The following is a 20,275-nucleotide window of genomic DNA, read 5'->3' as shown; positions in this document are numbered from 1 at the left end:
CCCTGGGTTTTGACAACAAACAAGCTAAACAGAATAACAAGCAAAAGGTGGGTGTGGCTGGATAACCACACTTCTGGTAACATGGAAGTGCGGCCTAGTGTGCTAATGAGCTGTGCTGTCAGGGGTGTGGCCTAATATGTTAATGAGTTTCTGCTGTTGGGTGTGGCCTATTATGCTAATGAGTTCCTGCTGGGCTTTTCCTACAAAAAGAGCCCTGGTTCTGGCACAGCTGTTCTTTCAAAAGAGCATTTTCTGTCAGAGCTCTCTCAGCCCCACCTACCTCACAGGGTGTCTGTTGTGGGGAGGGGAAGGGAAAGGAGTTTGTAAGCCATGCTGAAACACCTTCGGGTAGTGAAGGGCAGGATATAAATCCAATCTCTTCTTCTCTTCTTCTAATTGTTAATCGTAAATTGTTACTTGGTATTATGACTTTTATTACTTACTGTTATCTCTGTTGTTTTATCTTGTTGTTAGCTGCCCTGAGCTGGCCATTACTGGGAGGGCGGGGTATAAATAAAATTTAAAAAAATATATGAGAAATACAAATAATTTTACTCTTCCAAATGATGTAATTAATCCTGGGCACGGCAAAAAGCTTTTCTATTAGGGGACGGAAATCAAGGAAGTGTCTCTGGCAGTTACATAAGATTCAGACTGGGCTTCTGTTTCCTTTCCTGCTGTAGGTATTTAAACCTGGGTGTGACCAAAGGTGTGAGCCTCTTGATTAGGGATGGGCACAAAGTGGTGCACAACGCGAAAGACGTCACGACTCGTGCTGCTTTGTGCATTATGAACAGCTGCTTTGGGCAATTGTTTTGTTGATGAAGTGATCCATGACTCGCTACATTTTCTATGGCAAGTCATGGCATTTAGGGCCACTTAATCAGGCCAGACAGCCTGGCACAGATCAATCAACTCCCCAGGCAACAAGGAGGAGGGATGAATGCAGACATTCTGCAGCCCTGAGAACACCAATCCTTGGCTTCCAAAGCTTGCTAGGCAGCTCTGGTGGCCAACTACAGAGCTCCCATTATGTTCTATGGGAACAATAAGGCATATATACCCCTGAGCTCAGATGCAGCTGTGTTCACTTTGCAGCCAGTGACAGGGAGAGAGGAACTGTGTTGAAGGGAGAGAGGGAAGGGAAAGTGAAAGCAATTGCTGCTTCAGGGCTGTGTAGCACTAGCCCTTCTTTGCCAGAGTCACCTCACCCACACAGAACCCCTCAGGGGGAGTTCTCCACACCTTTCCCCTGCAGGGGAGGTATCTGGTGAGGCCAGGGATCTGACCCACACCTGTCTGTTTGCTACCAGACCCAGCTACTGAGCTCCTTCTCTGGGTGGTGGAAGGGAACCTAAATATATACAAATCTACCATCTGCTACATTTTTACAGATACTCCATTTCGGTGGGAATTGAATTTTACAAGGCGCCTCCTTCTGGCACACAAGGAGAAGGGCCAGCTGCCCCCAAAATCCATGTCCCCAATAAGCAGGCTAAGGCGGGTGATGAGTGCCTCCTGTCCCAGGATGAGGGGAAGGCTTGGCTCACAGCTGTGATTTACCTACTCCCCAGAAAGCACTTCTCTGGAGGCACCTGGTTTGGGTGCTGCAACTTGACCCCCCCCCCAACAGCCAATCCTTCCCAAAGGGCAGGTAGAAGGGCATCCCAGAGAGGTGTGCTGTGAGTTGGATGCTTCTAGCTTGCAAGGGGTTTGTCTGATACACTTACCTGGGGCACATGCTTTGGAGGACAGTAACTCAGCCCTCCTAAATACAATCCTTGCCAAAGTCAGAGAGGAGACAGAGGGATATAGCATGGAGGTGTGCGGCAAGTTCAATACCTCTAGCTGGCAGGGGGTCCATTTCCTGGTGGCACCTACTTTGGGGGCTATAACAGCCCCCATAATCCAATCCTCACCGAACTTGGAGAACAGGTAGAGGAGAGTCAGCTGCAAAATCACTGCAAGTTTGGCATCTCTAGCCCATGTGAGGGCCATTCTATTATGCCATGAATCCATGAATCACGAACCAGTTTGTGAAAATGAGAAGTTTTTGGCAATTCATGGTTCGTGGTGGTCCAATGACCCATGAGCCCACACAAACTACCATTTCCCCAATTCATGCCCATCCCTACTTTTGATACAAGTTGAATGGTAGGAGCCAAATTGGTCTTGGTTCTTGGCTCTTGGCCCATGGCTCTCAGCCTGTGGGCCTAAGTGAACTGGCCCAACAGATCCAAGAGCTGAGCTTCATGTTGCCAAATTCTATGCATTATAGTGGACTTTATAAAGACAGGACTATAAAAAGGCTGGTACTGCAAAGAGAGGGGAAATGTGTGGTCAAAACTAGTTTGGGCTTTAATGCAGTGTGCAAAGAAAGATGCAACATGTCAGAAAAAAGCTTAATTGACAAAATTTAACAAAATGCTGTCAAATGAAAGCAAATCAGTAAAGATCTTATAGTATATAGCCTAAAAGTTCTAGATTTGAACTCTAGTAACTTTGCAGTTCCTTCTTTCATCTATTTCAAAGAGGGAGTAAAAAAGATTTATAGGCAAAGGGGTTTAATTTTTAAAAAACTGAAATAGAATCTCCATAGAATAAATAGAACATCTGACCCGTTAAGTGAAATTCCGTTTCTGCTACTCATTGAAAAGACTTTCATATTTCAAATACCGTTATGCACCTATACTGCAGGAAACTGAATACATGACCTTCATGGCTGAAATATTTTATACTTCTTCCAAGAAGTGAAGTTGCTTTAAAATATAACATGTGACTGGCTGCAAGAGAGTCTATTGCATTCCACGCAAATGCTTCAGGTAGCCAGCTCGTAGTGACTTCCCAAGAAAAGTACTGAGTGTTGAATAGAAATGCATCTTAAGCCTTAACATACTATATTTTGCATGTTTACCCCTGTCCCTTCAACAAGTGTACAAAAAACTGCACATTGCAATAACCTACAAAGCAGCTTAAAGAGAAAGACTGCTCACACTGTATTTTGATAGGGTTTTTTTTACATCTAGCATTTTAAAGCAGTGCCCCAGAATTCAGCTCACAGTGTATCCACGATGAAGTTCCCATATCTCCACAACTGGTGTCATTGCTTCAGAAAAAATCTCCTATACTTGCAGAGCATTCTCTATTTGCCGTTCTTCACCAGGAAGTTCTCTAATCCTTCTTCTGGCACAGGAGTACCATATAGTTAGGAAGGTGATAAATAAACCAAAGTACAGAATCTTATACCTTTTCTGACCAATCCATGTCATGATACTACAACCTTATACAGGCTCTGACATATATATTTGTCAATGTTTCCCTTATAAGGAGCAATTCTAGATGTCTCTGTCATTATGAGCACATGATAGTGTGGTAGCTGCAACTGCCAGGGCACTTATTCGGCAAAATGTAGATTGCAGCCAGACTCCTTCAAAACCTTGCCTTTGCATTTATGTTACCGATTGTCCTTTCCAAGCTGTCCTTTAGTGTCTGATTGCAGGGTGTTTTCACTTAAATTGATTATGAATACAAAATGTAATCAGAAAGCCATGCAGTCATGGCATTAGAAGCTAGAACTCTGTATGGACATTAACGTCATAGTCGAGCTTCAGAGAGAACTTGGGAAGGCTGAACCTCAACTCCATACAGAAAAAAGAAAGCTGCATCAACCCCGGGTAAAATGAAGATGAGAATATTCAAAGGTCTTGAAGGCATCTGGTTTTATTTTTAAAAAATGTCTTGATGTATACTGAGCTTTGTAGCTTTTTCCCAAGAGTGCTATAATACAAACGTATGCATTAAGATGCTCCCATTGCTTTTTTACACAATGCATTCACCCATTACAAAATCCTTTCACTATAAAGATGTGTTCACAGCATCTAACAAAATTTCTAAAATAGGTCATAAGAAACAGAAATTTTGTTACACAATGGGAACATATTGTTTGTATAATTAAAGGATTTTAAAGTGAAGTACATTTTAATTAAACCTTTACCACCATCTATTTTATAACAAAAGACATTCAAATACAAATCATAAGTATAAAACCTATTTATCAACCTATTCTGTTTAAATGAGTATTCTTTTCATTCTGAATTGTCTCAATCCATTGCATGACAAGGAACCTTGATTCAAAAAGGTTTAAGACATGAATAAATTATTTCAAACAACTATTTTAACAATGTTTCCAATAACAAACCATCAGTAAAATAAACGGTAGTCTATTAAACAACAGAAAATACATTAGTCCCATTTCCTAGAGAGAGCAGGTTTTCTATTTTCGCTTCCTGTCTCAACAAACTTATTTCTCACTGACTGGCTTATGTAAGGGTTAAACAGGTTTGCAATTACCTGTAACTGTTGTTCATCAAATTTTCTTCTGTGCAAGACAAGCATGGGGGCTGCATTTGCGCAAACCAGCCACAGATAACAATTGTAAAATCTTCCTAGCTCTTTCTAGAAGATTCTGAGCACTCCTCCTCCACTCCAACATGAGTCAGAGTTTTCCCACCCAGATGAGCATGTGACGGAGGCAGGGAGAGAGACCCTTTCCTCAGTCTTCCCTTTGCCACCATGGAGAAGGACCCATATAGCAGAGAATCCCACAGGAGGAAAAGGAGGGAGGGAGGTCTGCCTGCACAGTCCATTCAATGAACAACAGTTACAGCCAAGAACAACCCTGTTTTCATCTTCATGGCTTCTGTGCAGTCCCACATGGGACAATTGTAAACTCGGTTTGGTGTAGTGGGTAAGTGCGTGGACTCTAATCTGGGAGAACCGGGTTGGATTCCCCACTCCCCCACTTGCACCTGCTGGATGACCTTGGGCAAGCCATAGTTCTGTCAGAGCTGTCCTTGAAAAAGAGCAGTTTCTGTCAGAGCTCTCTCAGTTCCATCTACCTCACAGGGTGTCTATTGTGGGGAGGGGAAGGGGAAGGAGTTTGTAAGCCGCTCTGAGACTCCTTTGGGTAGTGAAGGGCGGGGTATAAATACAATCTCTTCTTCTTCTACTACTTATCAAAAGAGGCAGATGTGGGATCCCCAGTGAAATAATGATAGTAGAATTGCTTTTCCCACAGCCGCATCTCTCTTGGAGTCTACGTTAATAGTGTAGCATTTTATAAAAGTTGAAGGAGAGAACCAGGTGGCTGCCTTGCATATGCTGTCCAAGGGAACATTGCCCAGGAACACTGCTGAAGAAGACTGAGATCTCGCAGAGTGAGCTTTCATGGGAAACAGACAATCAACTTTTAAGTCAGAATAAGCTAGCCTGATAGCAGTGACTACCCATCATGAGATCGTCTGGGCAGAAGCAGCATACACTTTATGTGGGCTGCAGAAACAAATCAATACACTATCTTCCCTGTGGAATTGAGCAGTCCATTGCAAATCAAACAGTAAAGACCTTCTAACATCTAACATGTGTAAACTGGGTTCTTTATCACAGGCCGGCGAAGGAAAAAAGACTGGGAAGATAATGTCCTGAAAAATATGAAAAGTAGAAAGTACCTTGGGAAAAAAATCTAGACTTGGGTGGAGAACTACTTTGTCGGCATGGAACCTAGTAAATGGAGGTGCACAATGAAACACCCTCAGCTCCCGCAATTTATGGGCAGAAGAAATAACCAATAAGGCCACTTTGTAGAACGAAAAAGGTAAGTCACAGGTAGCAAAAGGTCTGAAGGGTTTATACATGAGTGCAGATAAAACCAATGACAAGCTCCACTGAGGGACAGGAGAAGTGATTGTGCAATATAAATTGAATAAACCTTTCAAAAACATTTTAGAGATTTGAGCAGAAAAAAACAGAGGTACTATTAACTGAGTCATGACAGGCCAAAACAACTGACAAATGTACTTTGAGAGAGGTCATGGCCCATCCACTATCTTTTAAATGTAGTAGATAGTCAAACAGGTCATTCAGAAGACAAGACTCAGGGTATATTTCCTGAGTGGAAGCCCAATGGACAAATCTAATCCATTTAGATGTGTAGGACTTTCTGGTAGAGGAACATCTAGAAGAAGAGGATATGGGCTACTCTATCAGACCAACCTATTCTCCCTCCAGGAACCATGCTGTCAGATGAAAGGACCAGATATCACGGTGGTAGAGGGAACCTATGTGCAGGAGATCTTCCACATCTGGTAAGGGGAGATAAGTGCCATCTGAGAGAGATCAAAGCCTCAGAAATCACACCCTCTTCGACAAGAAGGGGGCAATTAGGATGCAGTGCGAGTTGTCTGCTCTGAGTATGGCAAGAACTCTGCCAGGATGGGAATTGGTGGGAAAGTGTAAAATAGAGGCCCTTTGTCAGGTACTTCAATAACTCAGCATCAACAGCAGGTCCTTAAACAGGTTCAGCTTTATTGATCAGAGCAAGGTGAAGTCATCTTAGACTCTTTGAGTAAGGAATGAAGCATACAAAATGGCCATAGTAATTATAGCGGGTTCATACAACACCCCCTGACACCTAGGAGCCAATAAGCAATTAATATGGAGCGCGGGGAACTGGTTAATGGTTCATAGGTGAGCGGGAGACAGCAGTGGCTTTGTGCCGAAGCGATGAGCACTCAAGGCCAACGGCTAGATAAGACAGGCAGAAGCGAGAAACAGCTGCAGAGCATTACACATTCCAGAGCCAGGGAAAAACACCATGGCAGGGCTACCCAACACCCTTTCCACACCTCCGTTGAAAAGTGTCCCTCAACAACTCCACATCAGTCACAGCCAGTGAGCAGAAGCAGGTGGGAGGTGAAGAGGTCCACTTAGGGCAGGCCCCAGAATAGGAAAACGGGATAAATAACAGCCTGTAAGGCACCATTCATGAGTGAAAGTAATGTTGCTGCAGTTTGGAATGAATACTTATTGGAAACCAAAGAAAACATCTTGTTGTTTGTTGCCACTCAAAAAGTTTGATGACGAGAGCTTCTGGTTTTTGGTGACTCAATGGTGGCCGCCTCCCCTGGGTGCTTCCAGGGATGCGAGGTGTGAACTGGTGGTTGGGAGGGGGCTCCTAGCCATGGGGCGCTAAAGGGTTGCCTCTCCCCCCGGCACGCAGCCGGTGAATTGAGGCTCCCTTCTGCCCCAATGGTCCTGCTGCTTTGCTTCCACATGGAACAGGAGCCACTGACCGGGACAACCGTGTGGAGATCTGGCAAAGTTAACCTTACCTGAGATTAAATGGCGAGAATGACGTTGAACTGTGAGTTTGCTGAAGCACTGAATAAAACAAAATGGCGGAAAGTCCACCCCTTAATAAGCAAGGGGGGGAGGGAACTCACCCCCACACACCAAAACAAAGTTTGAAGCATTGTAAGGAGGGGCAGAGCTTTAAGCGTAAATGGACTATAATGAAGAGCTGTCGAGGGATTTCTGGGCGATACTGCGGACTTTTGAAACCTTTGGCAATTTTTCAAAAGAATAAACATCCTTAAAGATGGTGCTGAAGAAAGCAGAATGAAATCTAAGTCTTCTTCAGGAAGTGGGAATTCAGCTGACCAGGCCATGTGACCTGACTCTTCCAATAGAAAATGGACACCCCCTGCTGGCTAACAATGATATTCAATTAGGACTATGTTGCATAGCAGTTCTAACTGAAAAACATCTGCAAAAGGATAGAGACAACAACCGAGAATCAGCTTCTATAACTCCAAATGGATAAAGGGGAGAATCTAAAATGGACTGTATGTCATTAAGGGACCGGTTTGCAGATTAAAAGCAATACTTAAAGTGAAGCAATGTGATCTATGGACATATCCTGAAAAAATAAAAATGATAATCTGCCCGGTGACAGAGTGGTTAGATTCTCCAGAAGACATATGGATTAAAGCGATAAAAGGGAAGAATGAACTCTATCCTAATGACTGGCCAATGTCTGCTGCAACAATTTGGATCAACAAGGGAAGAAGATAATGAGGAAGAAGAGTGTAAAAGAGGAAGAGAAGATGAGACAACAAGTACACTTACTGATGAGGACTAGACTCAAAGATGAGGGGTGGTCCCCTCCCAAAATAAATTTGATTGTCACTTGGGGAACAAAAAGTTTAAAAAAAGAGAGATACTAATGTTTTCTGAAGCCTGCCTTAGCAGGGGTGGGGTGGGGTTCTGTATGATCTTGTATAGCTCTTCATATAGTCAGATTTGTTGGAATTGATAATATAAGTGATAAATTATTATTGATCACTCTCAACACCAAAAAAAAAAAGAAGAAAGAAAAATGTAATGGTTAAAAAAATGCTGTTGCATCTCAAGTAATGTATGATCTCCATCTCTTGGGATTTTAGTGGTTTTCTTTAATTTCTCCTGTAGTTTGTAGACTCCCCTTCCTTGTTGTTTCTTTGTAGTTTATCCCCACAGGGGTCTAAAAAAAAGTTTGATGATGTTCAGAAGAAGTCTCTTTGAAATGGAATTTGAACTCCGGAGATTTTTGTCAACAACTCATACTGTTATGGTTTTATTTACCTGTTACACCATCTCATGAGATGAATTGTTCGAAATACTGTAAACATTTGTATTATTTCACTTGGTGTGAATGAATATATATTTTTGTAATTATATAAGTGCATGTTTTTGCAGCTTTCCTTATGTTTTTTCTTTCTGTTACCATATTTGTGGCTGTGACCTTCTAGTTTGTGGTTCATACACAGGATGACAGAGCCCATGCCCCCTTCTTGTTCATGTAAAATTTTTGCTGTAATATTGTCTATTCCTACTAGAAAATGTTTGTTGATAACTAGAGCTGCACAAGAAATCCGAACATACCTAACTGCCTTGAGTTCCAGAAGGTTGATATGCAATTTTAATTCACACTTACATCTGTATTCTGGCACAAAATGAGACACAATGTGCTCCGCAACCTAAGAGTGAAGTGTCAGGAAAAAATTGGAGGTCACGAAGTTGGATCCCAAACTTACAACCTTGCAACAAATTTTCCTATTGGGACTGCTACGAAAGGGAACACACTACACTCCTGAGTATGGAGAGTTTTTCCCCACTGAGAATCCCCCTGAAGACTGAAGGATTGCAGAAAGCAAATCTGTAGGGCTCTAATAAAAAGACGGGCAATGGCACTATGCTAGTCGTGGTGGCCAGAAGACCCAAAAGCCTCTGAATTGCTTTGGCTGACTGAAACCTGTTGGCAATAAACTTGAGAACCATGGCCCTTAAAACCGCTGCCCTGTCTTGTGGCAGGAAGGCATGACCCTGAAATGAGTCCAGTCAGGCCCCGATAAATAGGATGGTCTGAGTAGGGCATAAAATGAATTTATCCCACTTAAATTGAAGGATTAGCTCACTCAGGGTAGTGATAGCTAAGGTTATGTGGGTGGATAATATTTCAGAGAAAAGTGTGGTAAAGAGCCAGTCATCCAGATAACCTTGCCACAGATGACATATACTTTGTAAATTCCCTTGGTGTGGTGGTGAGGCCAACGGGTAGGACTGTATATTGATAATAGGCAGCCCCATACTGAAAGTGGAGGTACTTCCTAAAACTCATATGTATTGCTATGTGAAAACAGGCATCTTTGAGGTCGATAATAGCAAACCAATCATTCTTTTGGAATAACAGTATGACCTCAGGAGGGCAGTCATGTGGAATTAGGGGATGTTTAGGAACTTATTAAGGCCCCTTTAATCTAAAATGGGACATTTCCTACCATCTTTCAGGGAAACATGGCATGTTTACTGTGCTGCCTTCTCTGCTGTTTCTTGCCAGGCTGATGCTGAGTACAGGAAGGATGTGTATGAATATCAGAGTAAGTGGGCTGAAATCTGTAGGCATGTTGCACCTGGGAATACACTCCATGTCTTGGGCACTACCATGGCTTATAGGTCTAGGTGGGAGGACCAGTTATGCCAAGGGATCTTGCTGTTAACTTATTTTTGTGCATACAATCCAATATATCATCAGCTTGTGCACTAAAAAAATGCCTTCAAAAGGCAGATCTTCCACTTTTGTCTTGGTATTGTTAGGAAGTGTCACACACTTAAGCCAGAAATGTTGCCTAAGGACCACAGTTGATGCCATACTTCTAACTAGTTGAATCCACAATATGTCTGGTAGCATTCAGCTGTTATTTTCTAAGCTTGAGGCTTTCTGCTTGGATAACACTGGTCAAGGTCTTTCTCTCAATGTCTAGGGCAATGCGTTCCAACAGGAACATTTGGTAATGCCCCATTATGGTATTTAGATTGGCTTCCAAATCCTGTAGCTGAGAATTTCAAACCAGTTTCACATCCTTAAATAGACGTATCTCTTGTTTTCTGTTTGTCTTCATGTGAACTGGAAGTAAATACAGGAAGCTGCCTTATATTGATAGACCAATGTGGAAAAAACCTTTGTAAACACTGAGTTAATTCAAAATAGAAATAATGGAAATTAGCCTATCACTAAAGTGGTATTCTCATTGGGCTGATGTCCAGCAAGATCAAGGAGGCTTGCTTCTGAGCTGGGATTGCCAGTGAGCAATGTGATGGCCATAAACACAGATTGCTTTCAAATGGGATTAAATAGATTAATGGAGGATGGGTTTATCAGTGGCAAACATCCATAGTAACTAAAGGGAACCTCCAAATTCAGTGGCAGTAAGCCTTTGAATTACGAGTGTTACAAGGCAACATCAGGGAAAGGCTTTGGCTAGTATGTCCTGTTTGATGGCCCTCCAGGGCAACTGGCTGAACACTATGGAACAGGGTGCTAGATGGATGAGGGCAGTCTAACCAAGCAAGGCTATTTTGATGTTCTTATTATTCTGTTGTATGAATATCTGCTGCAAGCCCTTGCATACTGACTTAACAATAAGGCCCACTTTATTCAGTGGTACTTACTTCTGAGACATTTTCTTGTGATTAATAAATCACAAGACATTTTTGACTGGCAAGCTAAGATGGCCCTGTCTACTTCCTTCCCTCAGAGGCAAGATTTTTCATCCGTTTTTCTTTCCCTTTACTGACTGAGCCACCCTAATAATGTGTTTTCTTCTTCACTGAAGAACTTTGGCCCAAATGGGAGTCTTCAGCTACTTTCCAAACTTCCTTGCCAACTTTCCTCCAGTTCTTCTGTCTGTATTAAACTGCTCTCAGTCCGGGCTGAATTCCAAAACTGTCAGCTAGGGCTGAAATCAGACTGCATCTCTTCTCAGCATCCAGTTCAGAAGTCTTTCTCTGCTTGGCTGATGCTAACCAATCAGATCCCTTGGAACAGCCTATCACTCAAGGCTCTCTGGCTCTGTGAAGAGTTAACCCTTCACAGTCCTTTATCTGGTTACACAGCTAAGCTTTTAAAAGTGCAGTCCATCACACAAGCATATTTGGGATGTTCAAAAAGCTGAATAACCTTAACTCTGAAAAATCCCAGACTTCAACAAAATTCTTTCCAAACAAAGGAATCAAGATCACTAATCTCCAGTTTTCCTTGCTACAGAACCATTTTACTGAAATACTTTATTAACATTCTAGTAATGAAGGTAGGAATGGCCTTTCATTTGATTCCAAATGTTTCTGTTCAGCACTAATCAATAAAAGGTAATATATGCACATCTATAGAAGCCAGAACAGGGCACACAAGATTGTGCATTGCTTTTCTTCTTACTGCCTTCGTTTATTACAATGCAGAATAAGAACCTGCAATATTTCTTGGCTACTGTAAACAGGTTGCTCATTTCTTTGATGCCACTCATTCACAGTCCCATTCCTACTGTGTCTGAAAGGAAGGCAGGCTGGTGGCCTGCTTGCAAAAGCAACTTGTCATTTGCCATAACATACAATGACATTATTGCCTAAGGCAAAGCCTGGCTCTGTCCTTTTTTTAAAAAAAGACTTCATAGCCAACCCCCCAACATTTTGTCACAGAGTTAACATTTACTACAAGTTCACATTTTGCAGCATAGAAAAGAAGCATTCTATTTAGTCTTGTAAATGAGGAATGTATATGTTCCAATCCTTCAACGAAATGCAAGAGGTTGTAGAAGTTCTTTGCCACCTTTCCCTTCCCATTGCAGATTACTTAAAGCCCATTCTTGAGGGTTGGCAGACTTTTTTGGAACCAGTGTGACATATCATGAGTAGGACAACAGCAAGAACATGGAATTGGCAGGACCTTTTATCTGTTTTGCATTCTTGTATAAGTATAGCAAGCTCCACAAACAGAGTGTGTGTGTGTGTGTGTATAATCTGCTGATTCCCTCTTTTGCTGCCTTCCCTATTATCATGTTGTTCCCAATGGTCCTTTGACCCTCAGAAGCAGCTTTTTAGAGTGTTGCACAAAGAAGGGAAAGATAGCAAAGATCTCCTCTGCAAACTCATTCTTTTTGTGCCTGAAGGAGATAATCTTATTGGGCACTCCAAGCTATGAAATGGTAACTGTTTTGTGACAGTGGAAGTGTTCACAGTGCACATACAGTGCATTAACAGAAATATCAGCTCCTTCATCCCAAGAGACCCACAAAAAAGGAATATTATGATCTATAAAGACTTTGTCCAAAATATAGAAGTGGAGAGTATTAAAGACTAAGCCGAGAAACAATCTAATAAGAATTACAATTAACCTATTTACTCTAATGTTGTATTAACTGGAAAACTGAGGTAGAAGGAAGTCAAAATGGGACTAAGCATTTACTGAAAGGCCTTTCCATGCAAAATAAAATGTCTATGGCATTCACACAACTAATGCACTAAAAGCCATTCAGCCTAGAAATGTGCAATTTGTGAATGCTAATCTGAGTTAGAAAAGGGCTCTTAAAAAGTATTGAGTCATTGTAACTTCTGCATTCATTTACTGATATAGAGAATTTGAAAAAAAAAAGCAAAACCCTTATGAAAAAGACCCTATCCTTAATGTCCAAGGCAACTATAAGCCCACGACACTATTTCTTGCACTCTTTCTCCATGTCCAAAATGAACCATGTGATAAGATTCTTATGTTAGAAACTGTTGCCAACATGTTATTATGTTTGGGGCTCAATAAAAGAACCTTATAAGATACCCAGACAATACATTGTACATTGCTGGAAATAAACTGTTGATCCATACAATATATTCCACAAACCTGAGGCTCCATAGACTGTTGTTATATCAAACAAGAGAGGCATAGAGTGCCAGAAGATGATCACTCTTATTTAAAGATTGTAACCTAGATGTGGCATCAAGGCAGGAGCTAAAATATTCCTTTAACAATATCCTGTTTTAATTCATATGTAGTAGGAATTCAAAACCTAGCTACTTTAACTTGTAGGCTGAGTCTCCAACCTTAAGAGTTTTTAATTAAAATAATTTTTAGGTTAATTGTAAAACTTAACTCTTATTGAGTGTATCTTTTAAAAAAATCAAAGAACATTAAGAAGCCTCACTGGGCTGCAGAACTGAGCACTTGGTTTCCCTCCCACGGCTCATCCCCTACCAGGCTTAACCATAATTAACGCTCAAGTTGGCACCAATCATTAAATGGTTTTATTCAGGCTGGTGAAAACAAAAGTAGATTGTGAAATGCTCTAACAGGATCTCTCCAGAGTGAGTGAATGATCAGTGATGTAGCAAATGAGGTTAAGGGGAAAGTGACGCACACTGAAACAAGAAATCCAGACTTCATATAGCTAGAGTCTGATAGAGTTCAGATAGAGTCTGAACTGGCAGTGACTTACCAGAAAAGACACCTTGTGGTCATGGTGGAAAGTTCAATGGGAATACCAATTTGAAGAAAACAATAATTCCATGCAAGGAATTATTTAGAAAGGACTGAAAATAAAACAGCTCTTCTTGTGATACCCTTGTACAGATTTATGAAGCAGTAAGCCACATTTGCAGTACTCTACATAGATTATTGTGGTCATTCTTTCTCAGAAAGGATATTGCTGAGTTGGAAAATATGCAAGAAAGGGCAGCCAAAATGACCACCAGACTGAAGCACCTTCTCTCAAACAAATAGTCTAAAGAGATTGGGTATTTTAATTTAGAAAGAAGAGAACAAAAAAGGAAAAGTGGATACAGAAAACACTTCCTGTCTGTACTGTAGAACTAGAACTTGAGGTCACCCAATGAAACTGATAGACAGTCGGTACAGAACAACCAAAAGCAAATGCTTTCATATAACACCTAATTAATTTATGCAATTCACTGCCAGAAGCTGTGGTGAAGGGCATTAGCTTAAATGCATGTATAAGAATTAATCAAATTCATGGTTGAGAATACAGCTATACGGAAATTTCACGTTTAAAGTAATGTGCATCTGAATACCAGATGCTGGGGCAAAAAATAAGGGTGGGGGGATCTGGCCTTTGTGTTTTGCTTATACACTTCCTGGTTAGCTACTGGAATGCTGGAAAAGATGGATTTTTCATCTGCTCCATTAGGTCTATCCTTATGTCCTCATATTGTTATTATTTTTCAAATCCTACAGTAGGTACTGATTCAGGTGGGTAGCCATGTTCGCCTGAAGTAACAGATCAAAGTTTGAGTCCAGCTGCACATTTAAGCTCAACAAAGTTTAATTCTGTATATAAGCTTTCATGTGCACGCACACTTCTTCAGATCTGATTAGCACTAACCATTCTTGAAGTCAGCTAGAAGATGGAATTCATGCTAGAGATGTGAGTGATGAGGAAAGGGGATGCTCAATCCTGTGAACTGTTCCCACTCCCTGAACCAAGTATAAGGTGTAAGGAACACTACCTTTCCACCATCTGTAATGGTGTCTTCTCTGATTTTTGCTTCTAAACCCAAAGTTAGTCATGATATGAAGAACTGTCTCCATCCCTATAATAACCAACTATACTTTCTGCCTAAAGAAGTTAAGAGACTTTTGTTTGACTTTCTTATAAAATGTATGAAGTTGAACAGCAAAGTAAGCAAGTGGTGTATTTTGGATAGTACAATATTTCGTATCTTTGGGAGACTAAAATATTTGAAAAAAGTCATTTCATGTTTTCATTCAAGCAGATTTTCATATTCAAATTTCAACATGAGGACTTTGCTAATGAACTGAACTGCTGAGGGCTCCACTATGCTGGACACAATCTGAGCAAATTAATCTTTTACAACCTAGGAGCAAAGATATAGTCAGCCTTTCTTCCCAGTTAGGGCCATCACATTTTCAGGTGGGGTTTCAAAGAAATGAAAGGGGCAAAGAGTAATTTCCTCATAACAAAAAGAAGAGGAGGAGGAGGAGGAGGAGGAGGAGATTGGATTTATACCACGCCCTTCACTACCCAAAGGAGTCTCAGAGTGGCTTACAAACTCCTTTCCCTCCCCCTCCCCACAACAAACACCCTGTGAGGTGGGTGGGGCTGAGAGAACTCTGACACAAACTGCTCTTTCAGGAACAGCTGTGCCAGAGCTTGTGACTGACCCAAGATCACATCAGCAGGTGCAAGTGGAGGAGTGGGGAATCAAACCCAGTTCTCCCAGATTGGAGTCCGCACACTTAACCACTACACCAAACTGGCTCTCTTCTTCTACAACTCTCTTGCCAAGCTCGTTTGTGTTTTAGTATCAGTGCAGCCTTGACACATATTGATAAGCTTTTCTTTGTTCATAATTGGCACAAACACAGACTGTTGTCATGCCTGCACACTGTACTCACACACGAGTGTGACTGAAAACTTCCTGGTCTCGGGAACTAGGAATTAAAGTCCAATTAATGTGATATCCAAATGCAGGTGTTTAGGCAATAACTAGCATATTAAAACAAAAGTAGGTGGCGGGTTCAATCCACCCTTTTAATCAACAGGAGCTTAAACCAACAGATTTCTACTGAAAGAAAATGATACCAAAAAACATACCTTGCTCAAAGTATCTGCAAAAGGTGGATGTGTACATTCTTTTTAAAAAAATCTATATTCATGATCTCTGTAAAATGGTGAAATACTGTTTTTAAATATTACTGATGAAGTGTTTCTGGTGAAATGGTTTTTAAATATTACTGATGAAGTGTTTCTAATTTTGTATTTGTCAATTTGTATAATATGCTGAAATAGGACAGCATGTATCGTAGGGTGTACAGTGTATTACAGAATTAATGAAAAACCTTACCTGAAGAAAGTGACAAAAAACTGCACCAGATCCATAATGGTGTTGTGCTGTGAAAATGCAATCTGCAAAAAGAGAAAAAGGCAAATCAATTTCATACCCAAGTACTACTAAGGTTGCTTAAAGAAGCAACAAAATTAATGGATATGAAGATGTTCTGCATGCTAAACGAAATTAGGACCGCATCCACACATTGCTGGATATTGTGCTATTGCTGTGCTATAGCAATCATTTGCAGCTGGGTTGTTTTGTTGACACAGGATAATCCAGTTGTTAACAATTTTATATAGCAAAACGATAGCACAATATCCAGTGTTATATGCATACAACACAAAATGCACCAAGCCAGCTATTATAGTACAAGGCTGCAGTCAGATGACAGGCTTGGCTCAGTCTGGCTGTGCCTCAGTTTTATTCAGTGTTTGGGAGAGGTTTGTCCAAACATGCCATCCTTAACCCACCTCACCGCGCTCACTCCATGGTAGACCATTCAGTTTATTGTTGCATGGTAACCACAGAATGGGCAGTCGGGTGACATCCTTTTAAATAATGGTTTTTCATGCATGCGCAGAAGCATTCATTCGAAGCACCACTCCCATTTTGACAGCTGGCCCCTCTCAGCCTCCTCCACTTTGCCTCTCTTCCTTGTAATGCAAGGGGGGGGGGAGTGTAAGCATAATGCAGATTTACATGAGAGTAGCCCCACTGACTTTAGTACATTTACCCCTGTGTCAATTGTGGGATGCTCTCAAACAGCAACTCTGAAGCAGAAACATTTTTTAATTTTTCCAACTTTATCCCTAATTCAGGGATACTAGCCTCCCCAGGCTCCACGCCAATATGGGAGCCTAACTAGGGACTATTTCCACAGCTTTCCAAACCCAAGAAACAGGAGAGAGGGATTTTTTTGGGGGGGGGATTTGTCACTCAAAGACAACTCCACCGGGGGCTCCCAATCCTAACAGACTCTGGGTGCAGAAACAGACAAGTGATGATTCAAAACCCCGGGGCAAACTGAACTGAATTTAAAAATGGCGCTCAGACGGAAGTGTGCGATCTGACTTCCCAAATGCCTTGATTTCACAAGAGTTCAGACATCAGGAAACACATGATGAGACCAGTTCAATCCATAAAGATCAGACTTTCTCCAGTGTCGAGAAAGAAGGGGGGTGAGAATGGGGCTCTGATGACTAGGGAACAGGATACAGATGCCACTGTCTGAACAAGCATTTTTAATCTGGAGAGAAGAAGCAATGACATTGGATCAAACAGCTCGTCTGATCACAGCCCAAATCAGAGTGCTGTGGATAATATGCATTAGCTTCTAAGGTTTGGATCCAAACCCTGCTTTCCACTTGGCAGAAGGGCACTTCCCCCTTCCACTGCAGACAGCCACTGTTCCTGAGAGTTCCCAGGCTCATGGGGCAGTATTCTGAGTGGCACAGAAGTTTACAGCAAGAAGAGGAGGTGGGAAATTGTGTTCCTCTTACTGAGCTCTGCCAACAGTACTTTGGATTCAAGCCTAAGTTTAGAACATGCGGGATAACGGTATGACCAATGTCATCTCAAACATCTTCTGACCAATGCTTTAGGGCCACATTAATGGATGAATTTACTAGAAACAGCTATTATATGCAAAGGTGAGACCACATCACAACAGAGTGATCTGTGACAGCTATGTGAAAGTTGCAGTCCTATACGATCTTATTTGCAAAGAAATCATATGGAGGTCAATGAGATGTAACATGTGACTAACATGGTTTGGACTAGGACACAATGCCAAAATATTCAACATATTTCATGTTGTTTAAAAGCACTAAGCTTGTGAATTTTTTAAAAAAATTAGCTTTGGCAAAAAACCACCTTGAATGCTATTTTAGTAGAAAGATGGAATAAAAAGCCTTTAAACAAACGCATTCATGGTGTCATTTGATGCCACAACATATTAAAAATGGGGAACAACAATATTAATATATCTAATTTTCAACATGGTCCATCTATGGATACTTAAATCCAGAGACTGGAACCATGAACAGACAAGAAGATCTTTCCACAAAACTCAGAAAAGCCCCAGGTTTGCAAACCCCCCCCAAAAAAATAGAAATAGTACCTGTACCTTTAAGAAAGGAGATCTTAGTGGGTATTGTGGGGGTTGATAGGCAACCACAACAATATTGCTAGTATTTGAAACTAGGTTTCCTTTAGTAAGAAGAAGGTGGGATGGCACTTTCCAGACATATTTTGGCCTCCTAGTCCATCCCTGCTCCCCTCCCTCCTGTCCTGAAGGAACAATTTGTTATTATGCGGTTTGTACAACCCATCCAGTCAGAATAGGGATATAGGAGACCCAGGTTCAAATCCCCACTCTGCCATGGAAGCTTGCTGGTTGACCTTGGGCATTATCTCTCAGCCTAATCTACTACACAGGGTTCTTGTGAGGACAAATGGAGAAGAGGCGAATGCTATAAGCTGCTGTATGTACCCATTGGGAAGAAAGCTGGTTTTTAAATTAATTAAATAATAAAGCTGAAGGTTGGTTGATGAGTGGGAAGAAGAAAATGAAGTGAGGAAAGAGGAGGCTGTCAGGGGAAGAAAAAGGCGACATACTGTGGGGAAGAGGATACAGGAGGAAATGAAGTGACTGCAAGTCCTTGCAGGTTCCCTGCCCTGTCTTTCACTCAAGCTCTGATCCAACTAATCCATTCTGATCCATCAAGGATCAGGCTTCTGTATGCCCCTCCCTATCTGGATGAAGAACCATACATGCAAATGGATGCTGCACAGGTGACTCCTCTTCCCAATAAAGCTGTCAGGGGGACTGTGTACATGCAGCCTCTACAAAAGCAGCAATAAGCAATTTAAGGGGAAGAGTAGGTGGACACATGATTGCTGCTTTCTGAAGAGGCTTCACCGATGCTTGCAACCTTGTAAGCCGTTGGATTGGGATTTAAACCTTTGTTGCAAAAAGTCACTCCAACCTTTCTCCTTGCAACACATCCTTATTAAAAATCACCTTCAAAATGTATTTAACATTTTCATTTGTACCAGCTAATGATATCCCCAGAGTCAACCTTGTTCAGTGTTTTGTAGCATAAGTAGAGTTTTCGGTAATTGTACTTTTGAGTATGCTATACTGAACTGCTCTGCAAGTTGCTTACAGAAGCACATTTCCACATAAGGCAGATGGTCTCAGAGGACTTTGCCAGAGTTAAGCTCCCTTAAGTGGTGTGTGCACTACAGCAATACATCCTCATCCTAGGCATTTGCACCTCTTTATCTTCCTGGCATGACTTCCCGGGACACATCATAACTTTATGATTTGTGGCACTGCAGCACAGTCATTTTAGGATAAATATGTTAACATTCTTAAATGTTATATCTACTCACTTGTTTTAATTTTGACAGGTTTTCTTGAAAGCGGACTAATTATTGCCAGCATTTAATTCATTCAATCCATAATTTCAATTTTCCACAGTGCATAATACCACATGATATTTGATGGCATAAGCATCACACAAGCACAGAGTGGGTCAAGCAGAGAAAGAAATTAATTCTTATCATTGATGACATAAAGTCTACAAAAATCCTAATGAAGCACTTACACACACGACCACAAAACTAAGTAACATTTAAAAGCCTTATAAACAACTTGGGCCACATTCAGATGTCACTACAAATCTCGGTTTGTAACAGACACCAATTCAGCTTATCCTGCTCATAGGCTCCCCTCTTTCCTCTCCTTCCCTCATTTACTTCCTCATTTGGGAAGCCTTGAATCAATTCCAATTCACTGTAACATCTGCATGTAGGTGCCTCAGGATATTCCTCCCCACAAGCTAGGATTCTTAAGCTTAGAAAGCTGTTGCTGATCAGTGAAGACAGTTCTGGGCTACATGGACCAATGGTCTGACTGAGGATATAATGGCAGTACCATCTGATTGATCTGCAAGGTTTAAGTATCCACCGTAGCTCCCAAACTGGGAGTGGGGGATCCCCTAACCATGGTTCCCATTTTCTGCTGCTGCAGATGAAGAATAATCTTTAAAGAATTGCCATTGGACAACAACATGATGTCACTTCCAGGGAAAACCCAGAAGTGATGTCAGTCTTCCCTAGGAATTTCCAGAAATGCTATGGTTTTACCACAGAATTTCTGGCAATTCTTACAGAAATGTAACATAACTTCCAGGTTTACCCCAGAAGTGACATCATGCCAACACTTACAGCGGCTCATGTCAACCCCCCCCGCCCAATT

At 41.4% G+C, this 20,275-nt stretch overlaps 1 protein-coding gene across 1 annotated transcript in view; it reads right to left on the bottom strand.

The window, feature by feature from the left end:
* The window catches only part of LOC107120373 (attractin-like protein 1), a 910,146-nt gene that overhangs the window by 408,570 nt on the left and 481,301 nt on the right, over positions 1-20,275 (bottom strand). The window contains 1 exon segment of the mRNA XM_015423059.1: positions 16,024-16,085. Within this exon segment, the coding sequence (XP_015278545.1) occupies positions 16,024-16,085 (62 nt within the window).

This window comes from Gekko japonicus, unplaced genomic scaffold (genome assembly GCF_001447785.1).
Source record: "Gekko japonicus isolate JY-2015 unplaced genomic scaffold, Gekko_japonicus_V1.1 scaffold288, whole genome shotgun sequence".
Taxonomy (NCBI): Eukaryota; Metazoa; Chordata; class Lepidosauria; order Squamata; family Gekkonidae; genus Gekko; species Gekko japonicus.
Note: the sequence above shows the minus strand (reverse complement) of the source record. Positions and strands in the feature narration are given on the sequence as shown.